Below are 13,003 nucleotides of genomic sequence, written 5' to 3'. Positions count from 1 at the left end.
TTTTACTGAGTGCTGTGAGCTTTGTGCAAGTGTCAACAAAATGTATTTGGTATGAGCAGCAAAGGTGGCGGCACTGCCACACCTCATTGACTTGTAGGTGAGTTATGAATGCTCCTGCAGCTGTAAGTGAAGGGGCTTGAAGCCTGAAAGCAAATGGCTGTGCTCATTTGCTTCTCTGGGGCACAAGATATTGAGGGTTCTGATAAAACTACAGTGTGAAAAGAAAATGGATGAGAATATATGGAGATTGCTTACTGTAGCAAGTTATCTCCCTTGGAAAAGTTCATATGAACTAATGCACTTCTGAAAACAAGAACGATTTGCAAGAAAGAGTACCAACCTCTTGCTGTGTTACTGAAAAAGCATGCTTGTTGGTGTGGTCTCTTGTGTCTCTATTTGAGAGAGATTTTGTATCTTCAGGTGAAGAGAGGGAGCTTTTGACAATTCTAAACAGAACTGAGTTTGATACATCCAGTTCCTGCCCTGATATATTTTTTGCTGTCAACAGATGTTCAGCCACATAGATGCTTCTTTGACAACTGAAACTCCAAATGGTCACGGACTGTTGGACTGTACTTGTTGGTACTAGGAAGAGGGCACGGAGGCAGAACCCTCTTCTTACTGATTTGAGAAATCTCTCTTTTTTTATACAGAAAGGAGCATGATAGTCTGCTTGAAGCCAAGTAGTTTTGTATGGTCTGTGTATCAGCAGATTCTAGCAAGTATCGTTAACAAAACAGCATATCCAAAACCCATGCTGGGAAGCACTGCCTATATAGGGTGCTGTAAACAAGAACTGTATTCAGCATCATCAGAAAGTGCATCACCACCTTAGTGTTGCAGATGGCATGAAGAATTGCACAGATGTGCATGTTGGAGTATAGATGCGGGAATGGTATGTTTGCAGAGTTGATAAAATTGCTGTCTTGACTGGTTCACCCATGTTTGCACAAAGGCTGCTGAGGCAGAACGTAAAGGAACTGTAGAAATTTAATTCGTTAGGTTACCTTCAGAAAATATTGTGTTAGTATATTATACAATGTTTAAATAAGTGAGCAGTGTTGTTTTTAGCAAACTTGTGTGAAGAAAAGTAAAATGACATTTATTCAGGATGCGTTTACTTCATGGCATCTGATGATGATAGCCAAGACCTTTTGTTTAATGTGGGGTCCAGAACTAGGAAGGCAGAGCTCTAGCAGTTCAGGTAAGGCTGTGGATCTGTGTGTCTCACAGAAATTGCTGTTTGCTTTGGTGCAGTTGGGAATATAGTTTTAACTAGATAGAAATAATTATGGCAAAGATGGTTCCACATCTGAGATTATTTAGGTACAGTCATCTTGCCAAAATCAGCTTGGGGAAAGGGAGCCTTGGTAAATTGCTACCAGATTTGTGCTAAAGTCAGCATAGGCTGGGAAAGAGGTATGCAATTTCATGAAGGTTTTTTTCAGTACTTCTTCCTACTGTCTTTCTTGAATTAAATTTAAGCTCTTTTCTCCAGCATTTATTCCTTCCAGACGTGTAGGCAGCTGGATGACAGCCTCTTATCACCCAGATGAAGGTGCATATAGCTCTGTCATCAACGTATTGTTGACACTTGATCTTGTATGCTGCTCTGTGGATGCTCAGCAGACAGAGAGAACAGGGTGGAATGGCAGCTGTACGCAAAACCTCTGCTCTTGTCATTAGATCTTTAACATATCGTAGATTTTGCTGTTACAGTCTCCGTGTGACATTTAATGGGGAATTCAGAGGTAGTGCTTTTGTTTTGCAATCTGAGTTAAAAATAAAGGGGCTTGTCATTCCTTTTGCTGTGGAATTGACCATATTTTTATTAGATTGTTCCAGCATTGACAGCTGTCAGTGATTTTTGCAGGAGACAGCAGTAGCTGGGGGCGCAGTCCTGTTTGCACAGTTCAGTTGACTTTTGCATCTGCACTGAATATATATGTATCTATCTTCTGTCACGCTAACACCCCCTTCGGCATTCCTGTGCCTGTCCTTTCATCTGTTCCAACCACACACGCGCAATTGAAAGGACAATTGTTTTGTTTGGCAATTTCTTGCTTACTCAGCCCTCAATTTCAGATCCAGGCTTGGACCAGTCCCCTAAAGGGTTTTTTGGAGGTATTACCCTGGTTTTGCAGCCTTTGGGAGACTGGTAGCAAATGAATGAGCTGCTTCATTGCAAGAGTGTTATTTTCTTGGTGAGAGCTTTGTTACCTAAAATGATGAGCTTCTTTATATGACCTAGCTCTTGTTAATGTTTACTTATTTTAAAGCTGCTTCCCAGGAGTAGCTGGATGGCAGGCTTGTGAGGTAAAGTACCAGGTGCTAATGCTAATAGCTACCCTGAAGAAAGGAAGGGCTAGGTGTGCTGTAATGAGACCTCGCCTGATCTGAAAGATCAGCAAGAAGTTACGTGACCAAGAATGGTCAAGAAGAACCAACAATGCTTTGTCTGTCTGTAAAGTTTCTTGGTCCATCCACAGGCACCTCTGATGCTGACTCGTTTTAGGAAATAGATCAAGTCTCCTCAGTTAAGGTTTTCAATTGTTGCTGAAAATAAAGGATTAGTTCTCAGTTAATTCACTGTAGGTCAGAAAGCAAAGCTAGGATTTTCCACACTGGCAACAGATGCAGAAAAAGGCAGAGGTTTGTTGCATCAGTAAAGAATGAAGAAGAATTTCGTGTATGATCCTATTGCATCTGGAGAAGATAAATGGAGTTGAAAGAAATTTTATTTGTGCTGTGCATTGGATGATAAGATCCATTTGAGGATAAGACTGACAAATCCGAGAAGATAAGTGCATTATTTTTGCTTCTTCCATTTTAACGGAGAAGATCTAATGGAAAGACGTGTCTGTTGTTGGCAGGAATTAACTCTGGGGGGAGGGGATGAGCACAGCATGGACCAACCTGTTTAATAAGAAGAGACTAGGAGCAAAAAAGCAATTTTTCGTTTCCTGTCTGCTCATGGGAAATGCATGCCTATCTGTAGATGCCAAGAAAAAGACACAGAAAGGAGACTCCTTTCAAACAGAAGGGAGATTTGCCTCATTGCAAAATATAGATGAATGTATATTGTCTTATGAATGAATGTACTGAACCATCAGTCAATTTTTCCATGGAGTATTTGTTTTGCTTTGCATTCAAGGCCCTCTGCTTTAGACAAGCTAGACCTGAATTCTGCTGCAGAGGTCTCTGGGTTTGATGGCAGTGCATAGTGTAAGCCTGCATTTCAGCAGCTTTCGTGAAATTCATAAATAGAAGGTGGAGTAAAGAATGATAATCTAAGCAAAAAGGGGATAATGTTATTTATTAAGGAGGTCAGGTTAGGATGTCTGTTTCTTATTATACTTCTGGACCTTAAAAAGCCCGAGTTGTTTAAAGTAATTGGCAGCATTAGAGAAGTCAGTGATGCAGGTGGCTTCCTGGCAGTGAAGCAGAGGACATACAGTGCTTTCAGAAGAGTGGCGGATCCTTTACAGCAGCTTCTCACCTGGTATGCTAGTGTCAGAAGTGAACTAGTTAACATATTGACATGAAAGCATACCATGTGAGATCTTTCAGTGGCAACACCCTTTTGGAATGAGTAAGGAGGAAAAAAAAAAAAATCCTGTATTGCTTTAGGTGTTCTGTCTCAGTAAGGTGCTTGCATTTAAAAAAGGTGAGCTGAAAGTTCTGAAACTTCAAGGTCAGTTTGTGGAGCTGAAGATGAAGGGCAGATGGGGAAATGCAAAATATGTACAGTCCTAGTTGTACTGTTGGTTTTGTTGTGCTCATACCTTCATCCTGTCACTACATCTCGTCTGCTGCTCTGCAAAGCACAAGTGCAGTTCTCAACATATTGCTACTACTACTGTTTGAATGCTCATTGACTAGTTTCAAACTGAATGAAGGCATTGCTTTCCGGTGTACTTTCAGTGAACTTAATGCAGTGCTGTGAATTGACCGTGCTTTCAAGGCTGCCTCTGTATTACATGGTTCATGTAGCTTATTTGTTAAAGTGTATTATCAAGTGAGGTATCTGTGCAGGCTAAAGGCTCAAGCATAGCTGCAGTTACACTGGCAAGCTGTGCTGTCCCTGTGATTGCTGTGGTGATATAACCTGAATCCATATGAAAAGTGCTTTGCTGATCTGTGCTGTGTGTGTATAGCTGTAGCTGTACTGTCAACACTTGTATCTTGTGCCAGCACAGATCTAAAGCTACTGCTGCTAACTACTCTTTTCTGAACCTTTTTTCTCTGCAACCCAGGTCAGGGTGGCCATGAAGCTTTGGATTTTGCTAGTCCCCCAGTAAGAGAGACCGCTGTCTGGGAAGCAGGGTGTGACACTTGTACAGATGAAGGATGCAAGAGCCCGAGGACAGAGAAGCGTGAGGTGGTCAGGGGCCCAGGTCATCATGCTTGGACAGTCAGCCTCAATTTGGGGGTAGGGAGAAGGCTTTAGTTCTTCCTTGTGGTTCTGTAGGTGGAATCTGCTTGCCCTTTTGACCTGTTCAGTAGCTTTGTGCCCACTTTATTCTCAGGGAAGAGTCAGCCCCTTGCAGGATGTCTGCAGTTTGACATTCAGATTGATGCAGTCGATGCTCTTGCCATCTTTGTGTTCAGATTCTGCTCTGTACCTTAGTTCCTAGCAATCTCTTCTTACATGCACCTCCCTGCCCAGTTCCCCTTAAATGTTTCTTGTGATCTGTTGGGGTTAGCACGCTAGATGTTTCTCTTCCTGCGTGTTTTCACAGCCTCTGGTGACAGCATTGACTCAGTTGGAAATTAATAATTAAATTTTAGCCTGGTGCCTGATAAACCCACCTCGTCAGCTCCAGTCTTTCCTCACCCTTTACCTGTCAGGATGGAGCTTCACGGATGATAAGATTTCCCCATGTAAACAGGAGAACAGCTGCACCCCCTCCCCACACACTCTTTATCAAGGCTGATCTAACAGCCCAATTTACTGCCTGGGCTAAGCAAAGGTAATGGCTTGAAATTTATTGGCATCTTGAAAGGAGATGCATCTAGTTGAGAGCAGAAATGTCTCTATTGAATTTAAAAAGATAAAAACACAAGAGTTCCTGCTGAGTTTTCCTTCACGCTTGTGCCAACTTTCTCTTCTCCTCCGGCTTCAAAACATGTTTTTTCCTCCTTGAGTGCCAGCGAGGAGAAGAAGGGTCCCACTCTGTTAAAGTGGGGGTAGTCAGCCCTCCCCTGCTTTCCGTTACTCTCCTTAGAGCAGGAGGAAAGCCTCGAGCAAAGAAATGGCTGTGCACGCGACGTGGTCTGCAGGCACGGCGCTGCTCAGACCAAGCAGGCGGTGCAGCACTGCTGCCAACTGGGCTTGTTGGGGCAGCCTGCTGCTTCGACTGGCAGCATCCTGGCGAGTGCCCTCTCCAGCTTTTTAATGTTGGCAGACCCCGTAAATGGGGTGGGCAGGTGGAATTTGATAAGTGTTATTAAATAGCTGCAACTTCCCCAAGATGGAGTGTGAGGGGGACTAGGGAAGCACTAGGTCAGTAACTAGGGCTTTGTGCAGCAGAAGCTTACAGCAAAAAGTTTTCTTACTCCTTCAGGGCAGGTACAAATTAACTGTCTAGCTCCATGCATGTGTGTTGTGCCCAGGGCCCCCTTCTTCCCCTGCAGGTCAGCTCCTTGATGGTGAGGATGAGATCACTGGGAAAGATTCCTTGAGGCTGCTGGTTGTCATGCAGCCTCTCCTGGCTCTCTGCCACAAGTAAATATTTAGTTTAATACCTAAGCAGGGGCTGTGACAGGTGCTGCAGGGCTGATGTGCCAGCACTGACAAGTTGGAGGGGGAGCAGCAGCAGTGGACTTAAGGTGGCCTTTGCACTCCACGCAGCACGCTTGCTGAACGCTTTGTAGGGCCTGTTTTCTTGTTTTTCCTCTTGCCTTACAGCCCTTCTTTCTCTAAGCCATCTTCTTCCCCTGCTGAATTGAATGTTGCTCCTAGATTAGCTGTAGAAGTGGCTGTGAAGTGATGAAATTAGCTTCAGGGAGTTTTGCAGATAATGCATATGCCCACTCCTATTCAGGGAGGGTGGAAGAGGCACACCGAAGAGGTAAGTAGCTGCTTCTAGTGCAATCTTTGAAACAGGCACACAGACGTAAACAACTCAACCAAATCTTTCTTCACACTTCATGGTTACGGGGATGTAAAATGAAAGCAACCAGCTGTTTCTTTAGTGAGCATTGCTTTCCATTTGTGTTGGGGTTGCCTTCTGTGTGGAAGCTTAGCTACCTAGAGAGTTTGGGTATTTCTAGAGGAAGGCTTCTCACCTTGCCAGCATCCCCTGCACTCAGGGGAAAGGAGGAGTCCCTTCTGAATCTCTTGTGAGGTATGGGGTGGTCACAGGAGACAGGATTTTCTGCAAATGTAAGCAAAGGTCAAGCAGCAGCTCCGCGTAATGAGACTGGGTTATGTAGCTTCTAAAGGGAAGGGGCAGGACCTTTCTTGCTGATTGAAATGACATTAATATCTTTGTCATTGCCAAGAAGACAGTAGCTTGCCAAACTGATGTTGCCTGTTTGGACTCAAGCTTCCACATGGATGCTCTGAAATGCCCTGTGGGGCAGCTCGTGAAGCTCCCAATCCTCAAACTTCACAGTGTTTATTGTTAGAGAAACATATCATTCAGAGCCCTGTTTCAGAACATCATCTGGAAACAAATGAAATGCAGCTGCCAGCTTAATAAAATGCTGAGTGGCCACATCTAGTGGTGTGGCCCTACAATATTGAATTAGTAGTATAGCAGTACCGAGGGTGAGTTTGCCATCGGCCATGGTGAATTGCCTGGAAGCTTGCTGTGGCTGCTGCTGATGATTATGGGCTGATAGTGTGATGCAGCATGATGTCTGTCCAAAATGAAAATGCCACCCCATTAAATGTAACTGCTCTGGAGGCTGCGGTATGGTGTGGTGGGTGCCTTAAAGATCAGTGGATGTTTACAACAGTGGTTCTAAACAGGTTCTTGAGCCCTCGCACATCAGCATGGTTTTTGCATATGATTTGCAACTGGTTTGTGGACCAGCCCTAAAGAAAGAGAACTGGAGAATTGTCAACTTTATGCCTTTGTGTTGCTAGTTTTATGAGTGTTTCAGGGCTGGCAGCAGTCTCTTGATGTAGAAACTGGGGAATGGTGTTAGTATGGGATTCCTGTGATAACTTGAATGTTGTTCCTAGAAGTTCAGAACTAAGAAGCATGGACAATCCCACTGGCAAAGAGGTGCAGCCACTCCAGTATATTTCAGGCTGACTACTTTGGCTGAAATATCTCAGTAACTTTATAAGATTTAGTGATGGAAGAAAAAAGTCAAAAAAAAAAAAAAAAAAAAAGGAGAAAATCCAAGACAAATTGGCTGTGATGTATAGAGAATAATGTTTCCTGGAAGGCTTCTGACCTTCTTTGACGAGAGGGACCTGCTGATGTTGAAGGAACTTTATTTTTTTATTTTTTTCCCCTCTGTGGATAGAGTAGGGGGTCTTGCTAATGGATGCAATTGCAACAGCCAATCTGTATGACTGCATCAGATTGATTAGCTGGGTCCTGGTTACTGCTGCGAGTGGTGATTATGCCAGTACAGCTGCTCTCTCTTTTTCTGTACTAATTACCACACGCACGGATGTCATCACCCTTAACACTGCATGGAGTTGTCCCATTAGCGTGGGAGTGGGAAGCAGCAGGGGAGGGGAGCTCTTCGGCGTGACAAGCTGTTTAGAAGTGTACGGAGAAGTGGAGTGATAAAGCATCTTACGGAGAATTTTTGAGCCATCTTGTCTTTGAGATTCTGCCCTTAGCCAACACTTTTGCAGGTTGTCAGGACCAGCCCCGTGTCCTTGGCAGCATTCTCCGTGGGGTGCCATTCACTGTGAAGCATCTGGGTGTTGAGCTGGAGCTGGCAAGTCCCTGTCCTGACGTGGCCAGCAGCTGAGCCTGGGGGACAATGGCTGGGCCAACTGGCCTGCCAGGGGAGGAGAGCTTAGGGCGGGCTCCAGAAGGCAGCTTCACTAGCTGTGATGCCTTACAGAGGTGTTCTCAGGAGAAAAGAAACTGTTTTTCTGACTTGCTGAAGAATCATATCCTTATATAATGGAATACTCTTGCAGTTCATGAGAGACTTGGAAAGCCGAAATTCTGAATGTCTGTTCCAGCTCCGGAGGACCACTCCCCTTCTCCTCCCTCCCTCCCTCCTCCTCCAAATCTAGTCTCCCCATCTCGGAGTGCACCATGATCTCCATGGCAACAGGTGTTACCAACGTATGCCTGATGGTAATTTTTTTCTTCCCCTTTTACACAAAAAGCAAGAGGGGAGAATGAGGCAGACATGACAGCAATGGGTAAGAGCTACATAAACCCCAAAGGACATGGTCCTTCAAACACCGAGCTTCTCTGAATAGCACTGACTGCTGAGTGATATCTGGGGCAAAGAGTGACCAGCTTCTGTCACGTAGAGAAATCCTAAAGGATGTTTTCTCCTCTAATGCGGCCTCCTCGGAGAAGAGGTTAAATGTGTTACTGATGACAGGACGTAATGTAGTTACATTGCTTTGCTCTGACTTGCTTTTTTGGCATTATAGTGGTCAAGATGAAGGTTCTGGGTGTTATGCTGCAGGAGGGCATACAGTTAAGTGTTCTCTGCCTCAAACTTCTCAAGCTGTAAAACAGACGAGAAGTGAGGTGGAGGTGAAGAGCTGTAGAGAAAAACAGGCACATAAGCGGTTGTCTTGAGTCCTGGTTCGTAATGTTAGCCGATGAGTCTCCCACTAATTAATTATTAGTTCAAGCTACCTCAGCAGCGCAGTAGTGGTTGATCCGCATTCCTGTCTACCTTTATCATCTTGTTCCCCTGCGTTCTCATTCCCTTCCCTGATTCCTGGTCCTGCACCATCCCCATTTTCTGAGGAGTCTGGAAGAGAGGTTTTGGGATGGATGGATGGTTGCCCACCCACCAGAAAATCTAATGAAAACGTGTCTCAACAGGGATTAAACCCATTGAAAATGTAGATTCCAAGTCTATACTATATAGCAATGCTGCTCACTGACTAGCAGGGTGCAGGGAAGCAGTGTGCTGTACAGAAGACGTTAGCTTCTTGGAGTAGGAGAGTAGCCTGCATAGGTATAATCTGTTCCACTTCATTGTTTTTGCCTTTCAAGCCTAAGCACTACAGAAACCAAGCTAGTGTATACCAGAAACAGAGCTTGCTTTCGGTCCTGTGTGCGCAGTTTTCATTCTCCTGTATTAATGCAGCATTTAGGAAGTACTGTTCTGCAGCTGTGATAACTGCCTGCAGTCTTAGCAGCTCTTGAGCTCCCACCTTACTGCAGGTAAAAGAGATGGAAGGGAAGCTGAACTGAGGGATTTGTTACTTGCAAACTTGTGCTGTATCCATAATCTCTGGACGTTCATTTTCCTTGTTTGTGCGCTGTTGATGTGAGGGTTGGTCAAACTGAAACATTCTCAGGAAGCCGTTTAAATGTTTTAAAAAGAAAAGAGTTGTATATTATTTCTATGTAAGGTTTGGTTTTCTTAATAGAAAAAATAAACTGTTGACGCTGAAAGCCCATGCACTTGCCAGTTTGCTGTTCTACCTCAGTTAAGATGAGAGGTGAAGCCTGAAGGGTCCTAGTTGTCCTGCTATGCCACTTGTCCTCATCACTTAAGCTCTGCAGCCCACTGAGTGACATGAAGATTCTCCTGGTGGCAGAATTGTTTATGTTCTGCAGCTATGTGCCTGTCTGTCTACTAAACACTTAGGGTACGTGTGTGGCTCTCTCAAGCAGATGCTTACTCCTGCTGCTGGATTAGTAGTTTCTTGTAACATCCATGTCTCCTTGGCCAGCTGTGTTGCTGCAGGGAGACTGAATGTTAATTTGAGCCTTCTTGGCTCCCCTGCCTTGTTTTGTCTTGTCAAGTAACTTTCTGTCTTTGTTTCAGAGAGTTTTCAACGTTCTGTATCCAATGCCTGCTGACCAGAGAAGACACGTCAGCATAAACTCTGCTCGCTGGCTGCCTGAACCAGGCCTGGGATTGGCATATGGCACCAATAAAGGGGACCTGGTGATTTGCCGACCAGAGTAAGTAATTGCTTTACATCGAGTTATTACTGCTTTTGTCATTCTCTTTTTAGGGCAGTGGGAATAAGATAGCTTTTTACTGCTTTGGGGCATTGTGCTTGAAGGATACCCTCCACCCAAAATAAAAAGTAACCTTGATACTCCTTTTGGGCTACCAAATGTTTGCCCAGTTTCGTGCAATCAGTGTTAGTTTTACTGATTATGAACTTAAAAGGACATATGAGGTACATCTCATTAGCTCTTTTTATTTCCTATGTCTGTCTTGGATTTCTGGATCCTTTGTTCCGTGTATGCCTAGTGTGATGTCTTTGTCTCTTTGGATTATGGATCTCTAAAACTTCCCAGTGAGAACAGCAAATTTGAGCTGTTAGAGATATGCTTGGTTTCCATCAGCCACAGGTTGAAAGCTGCTGACCTAGACTTACCAGGTACTTATTACAGTGTTCAAGCATGAAATTCGATGAACTACAAAGGCTTTTGTCATGATTATGAGCCAGCCAGTGAATTGGTTTGGTCCTCACTTGAAAGCACAATGGTTTCATGTGTAGACTTTAGCTCTTTTTTTATTTATACAGCACCATGAGGTGTGTAACTTCGCCTTTGTAAACTTGCCATTAAGCACAAGTTAACTTAGATGTTGTGTGACACAGAGGATGACTGGGAGCCTGAGCAGTGAAACGTATATTGTTTTCAGTGTTGTTGGGGCTCTCTACACCATACTTTGCTGAGACCTTTTTCTCCATTGTGTTGTGCAACCAGTTCTTCAGGAACAGTGTTCTTCTTATGCTGCAGGAACACTTCAGTTATTTCCTGGTACTAAGCTACCCCAGTATTCATTTAGGTTATGCTTCACATGTTGAAGTTCTTGGTAACTTAGAAGCTGGTAGCTAGAAACTTGCAGCACTGCTGGTGATCTTACCAAATGTATATGGACTCCATCTGTTGTACATGCGATCAGGCATGTGGTGCTTGTGAAGAGTCATATGGTCAGTGTAGAACCACTACCTAAATCAGAATAAATATGTACAATTGTAATAGTGACTAATTCAGTACAGCCTTCTGGTGAAATTTGCAGTTAGAATTCGGATTGGACCAATTTCAGTACTACAGAATCCCAGTGCTCTTCAAACAGCCCTCTTATTCTCTTGAACATAATCTTTCAGCAAGGCCTTATTTTTACAAGACGTTCTACAAGATATTATTATGGAATAAACTATAATCACTCTCTTCCAGGATAAGTGGCTTTCTTCAAGAATAGTTGCTGTACTTTCTAAGCAGAAGAATTGTTAAGGAAAAATGGCTTTCTTCTCAAACACTGGTTGTTCTAAGTTACTCTCGGTATAGAGAAGTGATAAGATCTAGTCTATTGATTATTGCTCATGAGGTGAACTTGGACAAGAATTTGGAGAAATGAAAGGGAGGGAAATTACAAGTGATTTGATTGAATGTCCTCTGTAGAGTCAAGCCTGGTGTGTAGATTCAAGCTGGCTGTCTAGGCTTGCCACATCCCATGTTAAGTATCCATTCTGGCACATACAGTAACCCCAAGCTAAGTGCCATGTTCTTATTGGCACTTCCCTTATTAAGGATATGCCAGGAATCCCTTCATATGTTATGGAAGCACTCTCAGTCCTTCTGCAGCATCTCTGTGAAAACTTTCTTAGCTCACGAAGTTGCTTAGAGCACTTTTCTGTCTCCTTATTTCTATCTTAGCAACAGTTGTCGCCAACAAAAATGAAGTTTTTGGGTATGAACATGAAATAGGATGAATACAGAGGTTAGAGATCTATTGGTGGATTGAAATAACTGATGCTTCTGGGGATTATTGCAGCCCTCACATGGACTGCTGGGTTCTTTTTGGAGCAGGACTCCTAATATGTTCTGTTCTCGATTCCATCATTTTACAGGCCAACAACAGCTAGACTGACTTTAAAATCTCTGCATAAAGATGTAGATATTCACTAATATGAATAGTTTGCACTGAGACTCTAACATCAGAACAATAAGTAAGGCACTATCAGAGCAGAAGTGGCTTGCAACTATGATGCCTGTCCCAGGTCTAACCTGGAAAGTCCTCAGAGAAAGAGGAGAAATTCCAATGTGTTGATGCCATCTAAGTAGTTCTTGGCTTAATAGACTTGGTTTGAAATTGGTGTATCTGATGACTTTAACTTGAGGGAGAAAGATTAAAAATATTTGTGTAGTTTCCATACACAGTAATACAGAGGAAGAGAAATACTAAATAAAGGACTTAGCAATTGGCAGAGTATTATAAGGGGACAGTCTAATAAACAGCGGGGATCAAAAAAAACACTGCAGTGCTGAAAACACTCCCACTGTTCTCATTTGGCAAAGAAAACAGTGGTCAGTAGCAAACAACCGAGATGGTTATAATTCCCTGGGTCTTTATTCTCATGCACAATGGAAGCATTTGAAGCCAAGTACTATAGGGATAACTTAAACAGGTTGGAATAGCAGCTGTGACTCGAATACAGGGTTTGAAAAGCATGTGTTTAGGGAAATAGAGATGAGTAGACTGGAGGTACAAACTAAACACATGTGAAAAAGCATAACTTGAAGCTTCGTGGGCTCATAATGAGACGTTATGCAAGTAGTTACTCCAGAATTCTAAAGAAATTGTAATTAAAATCAAAAGTTTAGGGGTATATTGCTAAGTTGGGGTAGCACTGATGGCAGTTTTTCTTGCAGTTGGAAATGGGGAAGGTCAGATTATGCTGGCAATCCATAATGTGGGCTCAGTATACAGGTTTACGGGATATGTTTAGAACGAAAGGAAAATTAAAACCATGAAGAGCAGGATCAAATGCACTATAGTTTGACTAAGGTAGGGTACAGCAGGAGGATACCTATCCTTGAGAATTTTATTTAACAACAATTAAAGGGTTAACTAGGGA

At 43.3% G+C, this 13,003-nt stretch overlaps 1 protein-coding gene across 2 annotated transcripts in view; it reads left to right on the top strand.

Moving 5' to 3' along the window:
* The window catches only part of AMBRA1 (autophagy and beclin 1 regulator 1), a 130,475-nt gene that overhangs the window by 92,345 nt on the left and 25,127 nt on the right, over positions 1 to 13,003 (top strand). For both annotated transcript variants that reach the window (XM_080594650.1, XM_080594651.1), the window contains exon 15: positions 9,949 to 10,088. In XM_080594650.1, the coding sequence (XP_080450776.1) occupies positions 9,949 to 10,088 (140 nt within the window). The remainder of the gene's footprint in view (positions 1 to 9,948; positions 10,089 to 13,003) is intronic.

This window comes from Anser brachyrhynchus (genome assembly GCF_964034855.1).
Source record: "Anser brachyrhynchus genome assembly, chromosome: 5".
Taxonomy (NCBI): domain Eukaryota; kingdom Metazoa; phylum Chordata; class Aves; order Anseriformes; family Anatidae; genus Anser; species Anser brachyrhynchus.
This window is presented reverse-complemented; position numbering and strand designations above follow the sequence as displayed.